General features: G+C 46.2%; 1 protein-coding gene and 1 non-coding gene across 2 annotated transcripts in view; both read right to left on the bottom strand.

Moving 5' to 3' along the window:
- Nucleotides 1-448: 448 nt before the first annotated feature.
- The window catches only part of EP300 (EP300 lysine acetyltransferase), a 74,534-nt gene continuing 62,658 nt past the window's right edge, over nucleotides 449-12,324 (bottom strand). The window contains exons 24-31 of the mRNA XM_027107767.1: nucleotides 11,624-11,774; nucleotides 11,360-11,506; nucleotides 10,616-10,729; nucleotides 9,479-9,644; nucleotides 8,530-8,694; nucleotides 6,744-6,905; nucleotides 4,001-4,282; nucleotides 449-3,733 (exon numbers count right to left, since the gene is read on the bottom strand). Coding sequence (XP_026963568.1) covers nucleotides 1,538-3,733; nucleotides 4,001-4,282; nucleotides 6,744-6,905; nucleotides 8,530-8,694; nucleotides 9,479-9,644; nucleotides 10,616-10,729; nucleotides 11,360-11,506; nucleotides 11,624-11,774 — 3,383 coding nt within the window. The 3' untranslated portion in view covers nucleotides 449-1,537. The remainder of the gene's footprint in view (nucleotides 3,734-4,000; nucleotides 4,283-6,743; nucleotides 6,906-8,529; nucleotides 8,695-9,478; nucleotides 9,645-10,615; nucleotides 10,730-11,359; nucleotides 11,507-11,623; nucleotides 11,775-12,324) is intronic.
- LOC113621393 (U6 spliceosomal RNA) lies at nucleotides 11,933-12,035 on the bottom strand. The gene has a single exon (XR_003433177.1). It is a non-coding gene; the product is annotated as a U6 spliceosomal RNA (small nuclear RNA).

Raw genomic sequence — 12,324 nt, 5'->3', positions numbered from 1 at the left:
GATGTACTGTCAGCCCAGCTCCAAGTGCTTTTTCAAGGAGTTACTTGTGACTTAGGCAGATATGACCCCTCTTAGGTGCTCATTCTTAGCCCTGTAAGATGAGGGTGATTGGAAGACCATGAGGTTATCCACAGGGGACCACAGAAGAAGGACCTGTATCAAGCTGATAAAGGCTAATTAGTATCAATTCCAATTGATAACATTTAGCTGGTATTTGTGTTTTCCCCTGAACTTTGGACAAATTTACCAAAATCTGTTTTTTAAAATCTATTTTATCACAAAATCACTTCACGTAACAGTTAGGGAGGGCTGTAAGCTAGTGCTTGCACCCCCCCTCACCAACCTGAATCCTACACATCAAGCATGCAAACTGAGGCATTCTAAGATAAAGATGCAAGAAGTGAAACAAAGTCAGGTGTCTGTCTCACACAGTTTATTTAACAATAGGTAATAAGAAATCAAATTTAACAGTCTATACAGTGATCCAAAGTTCATATTTATAAGTAATCAACTTTAATCTCATGATTTACAAGTTGAGGGTTTTTGCTTTCTATTTTCAAGTTTTACAGAAAGTGTGTGTGTGTGTGTGTGTGTGTGTGTGTGTTTTGGGGGTGGACAGGGTAAGGAGGAAGAAAGCAAGCAAAGAAGAAACCCCAGGGACATTTTGCATGTTAAAATCATCCCACTGGAATTGTTTCTTACCCTCTTTTTAATTTTTTCCTTTGTTAGATGTAAAAATAACGAAAAAAATTCTTTCAAGAAACAGAACCACAATATATAATACATCAATTTGGCAGCTGCCCCTGTATATTTTGAAAAAGTCATTTTTCTCTCTACATGTACAAATTACTTTAATACTTGAAGTTTTTACGATCAGACTTACGGAATAGAAAATTTTCTGGAGCACAAAAGTTGACTTGAGGGGACTTTTTTTCCTTTTTTTTTTTTTTTTAAACATTTTTAAAAGAATGAACATCTTTGCACCCAGAGAAAAAAATTGGTATTTTAATATATATTTATATATATTTATATATATATAGAATGTAATTTTAAAGTAACATTTACCCCTTTTGTCCTCTGGTTTTAGAAATGTTCTTTTTTAACTCTTCCATAAAGTGAGGAAAATAGGGAAGAATGTCAACCATCTGCACCAGTAAATAATAACTATTAATATTACATATTTTCATTAATTTAAAAAAAATAATAAAACCTATTGGAGGTGCAAGGCGGGAGCATGTGGTTGGCTTCACAGACCTCAGCCTCCTCCCAGTGCACACTTGAACCAAACACACAAGGAAAAAAAAAACCAGGCTGGTGGGGACCAGCCATAACAAAAATAGATTCTTTGTGTTCTATCAATCACCCCTCAGGTTCATTTCGCATGTTTGCTTTAAACCACAAACAGCTACCGCGCAGTTCTTGTGTGTTCCAAGGAAAATTGTCTTTTAAGCTAAGAAAGATTCAAAAAAATTGTTTTCAGTACAAAAAGTCTTAAGAGAAAATAATTTTTTTGCTCCCAAAATACTACAAGGTGTCTCTAGTGTATGTCTAGTGTACTCTGTGAGAGGTTTGAATTCAAGTCTGAGTTGTCGGTGCTGAGTCCCAGGTCCGTGGCGCTGGCACCATGGAGGTTTGCCATGCCTGGATTGCCAGTCAGCTGAGAGAGCATCGAATTCTGGTCCGGGCTGGCAAAATGCCCTTGTTCCATGGGGTTGCCCTGGGCAGCGACCAGTCCAGGATGTGGAGAACTGGTCTGTGGGGAAACGTGGTGTGGAGAAGGCTGAGGCTGCATCCGTGGGGAAGGACTGGAGTGGGGGGGCTGGGACTGTGGCCGCGGAGAAGGAACAGGCTGGGGAGACCGCACTTGATTGGAGAGAGATGGGATCTGCTGGCCTGGAAGGTGCGGGGACTGAGCCTGACTCGGGAGCATATGCTGCTGGGGGCTCATGGGGTTGGGCTGAGCGGGTGACCCCATCTGTTGCTGAAGGAGTCGCTGCTGATAGGCCTGCAGGCCAGCTCCTGCCTCTGCCCCCAGGGCCTGGGGGAGCTGGCCCAGCTGGCCCCCGCTCCCTTGCTGCAGGTGCTGCATGTGCTGCTGCATCCGGGGCGGCGGCGGCTGGGGGGCAGGGTAGCCCAGGCCCTGGGGTGGCTGAAACTGGCTGTGGCTGGCCAGCCCAGGCCCGACTCCTGGCCCCGCTCCCTGCTGCTGCTGCTGCTGCTGCTGCATCATCTGCTGCCGCCTCAGAATGTCTCGGAACTGCGCCGGCATGGTGCTGTGATTCATGCTCATCTGCTGAGCCTGGGGGCTCATCCCCCCCATGGGCGGCGGGAGCTGCTGCTGTGGCGCTTGCTGCTGTGGCAGGCCGGCCCTCTGGACGCCCGCCTGCATGGGATTCAAGTTCGGCATGGCGGGGCTGGAGTGGACCCCCTGCTGGCCCGGCATGGCGGGGGGCTGCAGCCCTGGCTGGCCCTGGGGCACGCCGGGCTGCCCGGGTAGGGGCTGCGGATTGGAGTTGGCGTACTTGGCAGCCCGCTGCTTGATGAACGCAGCCAACAGCTGGGGGTTGGCGTGAAGGATACTAAGCACCTGTTGCTGCTGCAGGGGGGAGCTGGGAGACCTGAGAGTCCGCAGAAGGTTTTGTAAGGCTTGTTGAGACACAGTGCCCGGTTTGAGAGGGCTCACACCTACCTGGCCCAATCCCGGTTGGGGAGCCATGTTCAGGGGCTGACCATGCTGTGACACTGACATCATGGCTGGCCTGGGCATCCCGGGCTGCAGGTGCTGGGGCTGAGGCAATCCTCCTTGGGCCCATGGTGGTGGCTGCTGCATCCCCGTGGGCCCCACCCCTGGCTCCAAATGCCCGCCGGGACCTCTGGCCATGGGGGGTGCGTTCATACCCATGGGGGCCATCGGCGTCATCTGGGGCATCTGGTGCTGGATCGGCCTTTGAAAAATTTGCACATGGGCCATCTGGCGCTGTGTCTCGGCTGCCCTCTGAATCTGCATCGCCATTTCCACCGCTGCAGGAGGGGGTCCTGGGAGGGGTGGCTGAGCAGTCTGCGGAGGGGTCGGGGGGGTGACCTGGCCGGCTGCCTTGCCCTGGGACACCGGGCCAGCAGCCTGAGTCCTGGGCAAGTAGGGCGGCATGCTGGCGGGAGGGGTGGGCTGGGGCTGGGAGGGGGGCTGGGGTGTCTGCGGGGTGGTCGGCTGCTGGCCGGTGGGCGTGGTCGGGGTCGCAGGCGTCGGGGAGGGCAGGCCCTGCTGCTGCCCCACCACGCCAGCCCGCTGCATGCTGGCCATCCTCCTGCGGAGCATCTGGGCTTGCTGGAGCCGGTGCTGTAGCTGCTGCTGCCGGAGCTTCTGCTTGATGTTGAGGCAGAAGGGCACGGGGCACTTGTTCTCCTGGCAGTGCTTGGCGTGGTAGCAGCAGAGGGCGATGAGCTGCTTGCAGATGGGGCACCCTCCGTTGGTCTTCCGCTTGCAGCCCTTGGTGTGCTGCACAACCCGCTTCATCTTCTGGCAGGAGGGCAGGGAGCAGTTGGCATTTCGGCACTGGCAGGCGTGGACCAGAGACTGGATGCACCGCTGGATGCTCAGGCGGCGGGAATCTCCCGGGCTCTGGGTGGCCGCGGCCTGCTGGTTGTTGCTCTCGTCATCTAACCCGAGACCGAGTTTCTCCATTTTGTGGTCATGGTTTTTAGTGTTATAGCAGGTGATACACAAATCATAATCCTGGGGGAAGACATAGGTGCAGGTCAACTCTCCAGGATTAAAGTCATTCAAAAGTAGTTACATACTCTGCTTGGGCTAAAAAGCCCCGTTTTAGAGAAAGCCTCTAATCAACTACTCAGATTTGAGACCAGGCCCCACCCACCCCGTCCTGTTACTCACCAGTGGCCCCGGAGCCCAGGAAGGCCCTCCAGGCCTGCATAACCTCTGTCTGAATCGCATCTCAGGCACCTGGAAGCCCCCCCCGCCCCTCCCCTGCCAGGGGCCTACCTCGCACACGGTGCAGTGCCAGCGCGTCTCCACGTGGTGCTTGCACTCGTTGCAGGTGTAGACGAAGCGGTCCTGGCTCTGGGTGTGCAGCTCCACCAGCATGCACATGGTGGACCACTGGGCTCTTCGGAGTGAGGAGAACTCCAGGTGCTTGTCCCTTGCGAGGGTGAGAAAGGCATCCCGCCCGTCCATCAGGTCGCAGGGGATGAGGGGGTCGGGATCAACGATGGGAGGCAGGGAGTTGGCGGCGGGGCCGGCAATGAGACGGATCACAAAGAAGACCTGCAAAACAGACAGTCTCATCCTGACTCTGGCGCTAGAGCACCACGGGGCACTGGACCAGATGCCGCGGACGGGTGGGCCAGGCTGTGCACCTGGGGGGCCAGGACACCTGGCTTAGTTTTATGACCACCTCGCAAGGTTACACGACATGGCCCTCTTTCTCCTGCTTCACTACCTCTGTGCTCTTCTCTGGGACTTGTCTACGATGGGCCTAAAGAATCTACATCTTATGTTTTCTACCTCATTCAATAATTTTTTCAAAAGAAGACTGGTTGGGTACAGCACCGTACAGTGGACATTCTGCCTCAAAGTGGTCTACTTTAAGATACAATCCATGATTTAACCTGACTCTAATCATAAGGAAACAGAAAAATCCAAATTGAGGGACATTCTATAAACAATTGGGCTGGAGTCTTCCATGTCATGTTAAGAAAGTAAGGCCAGGAACCAAAACATGGCGACTCGGCATGGAGCAGGAGAAGCAGGCCCGAGATGGCAGCAGCGGGCGAGGTTCCTGAGCGTGAAGCCACAGCGCGCTCACACAGAAAACGCCCTCCTTCCTAGAAGGGACTTGCTGCAATAAAGAGAAAGAAAATGTAGCAGAATGTTAACAGCTGGTGAATCTAAGTGAAGGCTATGGGAGGGCACCTTCTATATAACTTTCCTGTAAGTTTGGAGGAAAAAAAAAGTTGGTAGGGGTGGGAAAATTAAAAAAGCAAGACCTCCTTCATCCTTGCTACAGAAACAGCAAAAGTTGAAGTTTGTTCACTGAAGTTTAAAGACACACAACCACCATTAATTCCCATAACCACTGGTGTAAAGGCTGCAAGAGGAAGCTCGGATTATATATGTAATAATAAAATGTAAAATGGAACCTTCAAGAGATCAAGAACTTGTAACTGCTGTATTGCCCACTATATTCTACCAGTTTTTCAGAGGCTGAAAATCTGTGCAAACTGGCAGTAACATTTGTTATATACTTGGGCAGCAATGCTGGCATAAAACAAGAGTCTAGAAAAAGAACACAGGGACTTGCCTGGCAGTCCAGTGCTTAAGACTCCGTGCTTCCACTGCAGGGGGCGTGGGTTCGATCCCTGGTCGGGGAGCTATTAAGACCCTGCATGCCACACAGTGTGGCCAAAAACAAAAACTTGAAAAAAACAAAAAAAAGAAAACATAGGACAAGAGTGCACACACTGACTAAAGACATATAAAAACAGATGCCGAAAGTTAAAAACATCAAGGGAGGACCGTGATGTGTGTGTGACCTTGTAATACTGGGTGTGACATTGTGGCTCAAAGAAAGCACTCATCAAGCAAGGAAGAGCATTTTGAAAATGCCTGATCTAACAAGTAGGGAATGTCTGCAGCAACCCATTCAAAAGAGGGGCAGATAAAACCATCTGGTGACTCCCTAGGAAATCTTCACTATGGCCAACCATCCAATAACAACCATTATGACTGATTCCACTGTATGTCACCCTAGAGCTAAGACAATACTTGAATTTAACCTAAATTGACGACCTTAGATTCTAACTCCTAACAGGTGACTACTACCCACATCTTCTTCAGATGATGTATCCACAACTTAAGTCACACCTATTATGACATACTCTAAGGGCTTTCCCCAACTGCTGTTACGATAGAATTCTGTGACACTATATATTGCTCAAAACAGCTGACAATCATTATCTAAGTGAGGCATCCACACCTTAAACCAAGACTTCAAGTCCCCTCTCCACATAATGGCCTCTTCCTATAAGAACTTGACTATGATGTCTGAACAGAGTCATACATGTTAAAAAACAACAACAACAACAAACTGACATGAATTACCCTTCAAGACTCCTCATCTTAGCAATGATGACGTTGGGGAGAAAAAGTCCAACACACCCAGTTTTACTCCCAAGCTACCTACAACAATAAAGCAATTTAAATAATGAAATAATTCAAAGTTTTAACTTTGCTGAGAAGGTGTTACAGGTGCATATATGAAAGTTTAACTTTTCTTCAATTCTCTACACTTCCCAGTTCCCTTTCAGGAAGGCAAATATTCATTCATTTTGCCAAAGTTCCATTACAGACAAAGTGGAGTGGCCAAATGGAGTTCTAAGGAGCTTGGTCTAAAACAAAACAATAAAGATACCCAACAAGCCAATCTCCTGAACAACGGACAGAAATACAAACATAAAAGGATCACAAACAACAGGGTCAGACAAACTATGCTTACACTTTCCCAGCACCATCTAGCTTTGTAACAGCTACAAATCAAAGACGGCTTACGTTTCCTATTCTCAGCACCCACTCTAGCCATCCTCTTTTTGCCTTCTTTCCCCTCAAATGATTTTCTTCCTTCTGAATTTCAAATGGTCTGGTGCTCATGTCATAAATACCAACCACGGTGGGGAGCTTTTGAGAAATCCTGCCCTGTTCTTTTCCATGCTTGGTGGCTGTATCTTACCTCTTTATGCTTCTCCATGGTGGCATACAGTTTTTGCGAGAGGTCATTGGATACATTGGGCATGCCTGGCTTCTTCTTATTGCCCCTACTCAGGCTGCTCTTGTTTTTGCTAGTTTTCTTATTATTCTTCTTTTTAGCATTTTTGCTGTCTCCCTTTGTCACCTGCAGGTTAGCACAAGAGGACGAGAAAATGTTAACTATTTGTTAAGAGATTTAAGAAAAAATAATGGTAAAAAGACTCCATTTTTTTTTTTTTAAGACTCCATTTTTGAAACTAGAGATCATAACCTTCCACCTTACACCATCTGCTCTCTTCATTCCTCCTCTCTTTTTTAAAGCTGTTATTTACAGTAAACTAAAGTTTACTAACGTTTTTGCACTTATTTTCTCCCAGTGAAGAATGTCTCCACTAATGTCTCTTCGTTAAGACAATGGCAGCCTTAGCTTTTTGGCCAGAAGAACCCCGCAGACTAAGGAGACACCTCAGGTGGACCCAGGCTATCCCAGATTTGAGGACAAGAACAAGGAGTGAGTGGCAGTGTGGGGTAGTGAAGTGCACACAGGAGCAGGGAGCCAAAGGCCTTGGCTACATTTCCTTCTGCTCACTTTCTAGAATTTTATGGGCCTACTATTAAAAAAAAAACTTGAAAAACGTTCAATCGAGGAGTTTAAACTGCAGGCTGTAAAGGGTTTTTATTAGACTATTTAAGGGTGACTTTAATAGTTCAGACTCAGCAAGGGCAATCTAGATAAACTATGGGGAAATAAATGACAAGGAAAAGCTCCTCAGATGATCCTTCTACAACATAGGTTCTGTTTGGGGACTGGCAAACTCTGGCCCAGACCTGTTTTTTTTTTTTTTTTCCCCCAGACCTGTTTTTGTATGGCTAAGAATGATGGTTTTTATATCTATAAAGTGTTGTTTAAAGAAAAAAAGAAAAAACAGAAAAAAAAGAATGTGCTGGAGACAATATATGACCTGCAAGGCCAAAATATTCATAATCTAGACCTCTGCAGAAAAAGTTTACCAACCCCATGCTCTAGATGGGTAATTTTCTCAGTCTTCCATTACTAGAAATCCAAGATTCCATTTAAAAATGAGGTCTGGTACTTCCCCGGTGGTCCAATGGCTAAGATTCCGTGCTCCCAATGCAGGGGGCCCGGGTTCGATCCCTGGTCAGGGAAGTAGGTCCCGCATGCCATAACTAAGACTCTGCGGAGCCAAATAAATAAATATTTTTAAAAAATGAGGTCTGGGACTTCCCTGGTGGCACAGTGGTTGAGAATCCGCCTGCCAGTGCAGGGGACAAGTGTTTGAGCCCTGGTCTGGGAGGATTGCACATGCCGCGGAGCAACTAAGCCCGTGCGCCACAACTACTGAACCTGTGCTCTAGAGCCTGCGAGCCACAATTACTGAGCCTGCGAGCCACAACTACTGCAGCCCACGTGCCTAGAGCCTGTGCTCTGCAACAAAGAGAAGCCACTGCAATGAGAAGCCCATGCACCGTAACAAAGAGTAGCCCCTGCTCGCCACAACTAGAGAAAGCCCGTGCACAGCAACGAAGACCCAAAATCAGCCAATCAATTTATATATTAAAAGAAAGAGGTCTGATGCTAAAAAAGGCTTAAAACCACTCAACTAGAACCACAGTAACTTATCTACGCCAATATTTCTTGCCCAACTTGAAGAGCTGAGAGCTTTAAGACCATGTTGAAAACTTAAGCTCACTTCTGGGTTATACATGAGAATAGGTAGAGGCTGGAAAGGGAAATGCAAAGCCCTCACATCTGTGCTTTCGTTGCTCGTGTTCTCCTCTCGCTTTCTCTCTTCCTCCTCCTGTTCCAGTTCCTTAATGCTCTCTTCCAGTACATTGGGCCAGAAATCACCTTCAAAGTAAGGCAATTCCTTCGCGCTTGTTAATCGATCTTCAGTAGCTTGTTTAAAAATATCCTGTGAAAATATCCGTGTACAAATAGGAATTTATATATTAAAAAAAAACACGTTTATTATACAGAAGCAGTCATAGCTAACGGATGCAAGAAACATGAAGAATCAGATGTGTCTTCTGGAAGATGGCAGAGATTTTATACCCAAGTCTGATGTCCGGGGAGACATTTAGTGTCACAAACAGTGAAAGGTCTGGTCTGAAATCAGTATTTCTGGTTCCTCTTTCCTCTACCCACGAGGACAGGGAAATTATCCGCCTTTACATAACCAAGTGGCAAACTATCCTGTCAGGAACAATGGCAAAGGCAGCATCATTCACACCGTGGCTTCTACCACTCTTGAGACAGAACGCAGTGCGACAGGAGGCACGCCCGCCTTGCACACACCCTTGAAGTATCAGCAGTTCCTACTGAGAAATATGTTCAAAACAACCCCAATTACAATTACTGGAAACCACATGGTTAAAGAATGATTTGCTGGGCTGCTTAGGAAAACACCCATTTCATGTTTTCCTCCCCATGAGTAAAAACAGATAAGATATTTAGTAGTTCAAGTTTCTTAACATGGGATACCCTACAATCACAAATGGCTATTAAATATTTTGCCAGATCCACTCATCTTAGTAATTCAGGAAAGAAAACACCTGCTATCAAATTAGCTTAATTTTACAAATTACATGGAAGAGGGAGAACAAACAGGAGATTTCTGTTAAGATAGTAAAAAGAGCAGAATACAGAGCAGCAGGATTAGCCAAGCCACAGTTCTATCATCCCCCCCACATCCTGACCTTGTAGTCGTGGACAATTCGCTCGGATACAGCCTTGTCGAGCATCTTTTTGTACCACTCCTGCAGTCGCTTGGGCTTGGGTATCTTCTGGTCGGGGGGGTGGCAATGGAAGATGTAGTCGTCTCCTTCACTTGGGGGGCATGCCCAAATATGCCCTGTTGTATACCTAACAACACAAAGAGAAGGAACATTCAAGAGAAAGATCACCCATCCTAGAAAGAATGTTATACTTTAAACTACAAAATGGAGTCAGTACAGAAACCAATAATTTCCCCGAGATAACATGAAGTGTGCAATCCACATCAGACCAAAAGTCTTAGGCCAGGGACTTCCCTGGTGGCACAGTGGTTAAGAATCCGCCTGCAAATGCAGGGGACGCGGGTTCGAACCCTGGTCCTAAAAGATCCCACACGCCGTGGAGCCACTAAGCCCATGAGCCACAACTACTGAGCCTGCGCATAGCAACAAGAGAAGCCACCGTAATGAGAAGTCTAGACACCGCAACGCAAGAGTAGCCCCCGGTCGCAGCAACGAAGACCCAACGCAGCCAAAAAAAAAAAAAAAAAAAAAGTCTTCCAGGCCAGAACTAGGCATAACCCTGGATCAAAAAAATCCCAAATTTGCATTTAAAGACCAAACAAAAGCTACAATGCAAAGGAAAATGAATCCATGTCAGCAGGAGGGCTAAATGAAATGCAAACTGTTAAAAGGAATAACCTGCAAGGTGAGGTGGTGAGGTGCTGAATATTCTCAAGTACATATATACCTTGAAGGTAAGGAACCAGTCTGATGAATTTTTTTTTATCCCCAGACCTTAGTGTGATTTTGGTTTTGATACTCAGGTGCAAAAGGACCAAGTGCAGGTTAAGGTTCTGGCCCTTCAAATCAAACTGTACCTAATAGCTTAACTGAACAAAATAAATCTGGGATGGGTGCAACTACGGTCAAAATATCCATTTCTATCCCACTGGCAAAATCAACCAAGGGTCTCCAAATTATAGTTCCATTAGATGAAAGCCAAAGTTGAGGAAAAAAGACCAAAAGTCACATATTTGCATGTATATCTCACCATAATATCAGTGGTGATTAGTTTAAAACTAATTAAACAAGTTGTTTTGCATTTGTTTTTATGCTTACCCTAATTTCTTGACGTATTCCAAATACCCAATTAGAATTTCATGATAGACTGCAGTCCTCAAGCATTTAGGACGGAAGAAATGAACACTGTCCAGGTATGATATGTAAACTCTCCTATACCAAACGAGGAGAAAGAAGCCAGGTCAAGTCACGCAACGAGTTCCTACTGATGTGGCTAAAAACACCTTCTCTCTTTTCTGTGCCCTTTGCTGACCTTGTCATTTTTAATGCTTATCACACAATATTACAGTTATTTAGGTAAATGACTAGATTGTGAACCCGTCGGGGGGTTTTGTGGGCCTGTGGCTCTATTACAGTCTCAGCACCTAGCAGGGCCTGAGACACAGTATAATCAGTCAGTATTGAGCAATCCAAACATTCTGGTAGCACTCTTATTCTGGCCTTTATACTATTTTGGAAATGGAGAATTCTAAACCATATTCTACCTCATTTGTATGACATTCTTTCACGTACATCTCAGCAAGGTACTTGAAACAACCTAAATTACATTTTCTGAAAAGTCGTCATTTTGTGTTTTAAGCTGCTGTTCACATCCCTTTCCCTATTACTATGACCACACAAGAGCAGTATTTTCTAGTTTTGTTTTACTTCAATACTACACACTTGAAAACTTGCATTTCCAAAACAAGCACATCAAATATTTTCTTGTCCATTATGCTTGTTTACCTTACTATAACTTCAAACTCCCACGCAAATTAGAAAGTAGCCATAGTAAAGTCTTACCTCTGGTTCGGCGGGGGGCAGTCAGAACCATACTCTTGAACGTGCATGCCAAAGAAACACAAGTCAACACCATCAATCTCCTCAAAGGCAAAGAGGGCTTTCGTTCGATATGGAAAGGATTCTGCCATCTCTCCACTGTCTACAAACCTATACAATTCATGTTGGAGGGAAAGACCACAACGTTTCATTCAGATTAGATTCATCAACAGTAACTGTGTATGAGCAACTGTGGATCCACAAAGAAAAGGGGAAATTATGAGGTACCTTGCTTTCATGCCTGGTTTGACTTCCACAGTTTTGTCAGAAGCATGAACTACTCTAACGGTGACCTCTCCTGACTCAGGGTGATTTTGTCGCCTCAGAAAGTCATTCACACGATTCTCCAGAAAGGTGCCAAGCCTGGTAGATGGCAACCCTAAGAATTTAAAAGTTAAAAGTTCAGTAGTATCTAAGGTGCAAATTTATTACTATCAGTCTTAAGTTTCAATACCAAATCTCATTTCTGCTTTTTCAATACTAACAAGATTACTTGCTAGATTTTGTTAAGTTAGCAATCTAGTTAATACTTAAAAAAAAGATTTAATGTGGAACACTTTACGAGTCTATCATCCTTACAGAGCGCCATGCTAATCATCTCTATATCATTCTGATTTCAGTATATGTGCAGTTAAAGCAAGCAGGGTAGTTAATACTTTTTAAATGTTATTTTCCCCAACTTTTTATTTTGAAAAATTTTCCTTTTCAGAAGAGTCAAAAAACAGAACAGGGCTTCCCTGGTGGCGCAGTGGTTGGGAATCTGCCTGCCGGTGCGGGGGACGCGGGTTCGGGCCCTGGTCTGGGAGGATCCCACATGCCACGGAGCGGCTGGGCCTGTGGGCCACAACTACTGAGCCAGCGCGTCTGAAGCCTGTGCTCCGCAACAGGAGAGGCCGTGATAGTGAGAGGCCCGCGCACCGTGATGAAGA

The sequence above is a fragment of the Aethalodelphis obliquidens genome, unplaced genomic scaffold, assembly GCF_003676395.1.
Source record: "Aethalodelphis obliquidens isolate GAN/ISIS:26980383/991018 unplaced genomic scaffold, ASM367639v1 scaffold8, whole genome shotgun sequence".
Taxonomy (NCBI): Eukaryota; Metazoa; Chordata; class Mammalia; order Artiodactyla; family Delphinidae; genus Aethalodelphis; species Aethalodelphis obliquidens.
Note: the sequence above shows the minus strand (reverse complement) of the source record. Positions and strands in the feature narration are given on the sequence as shown.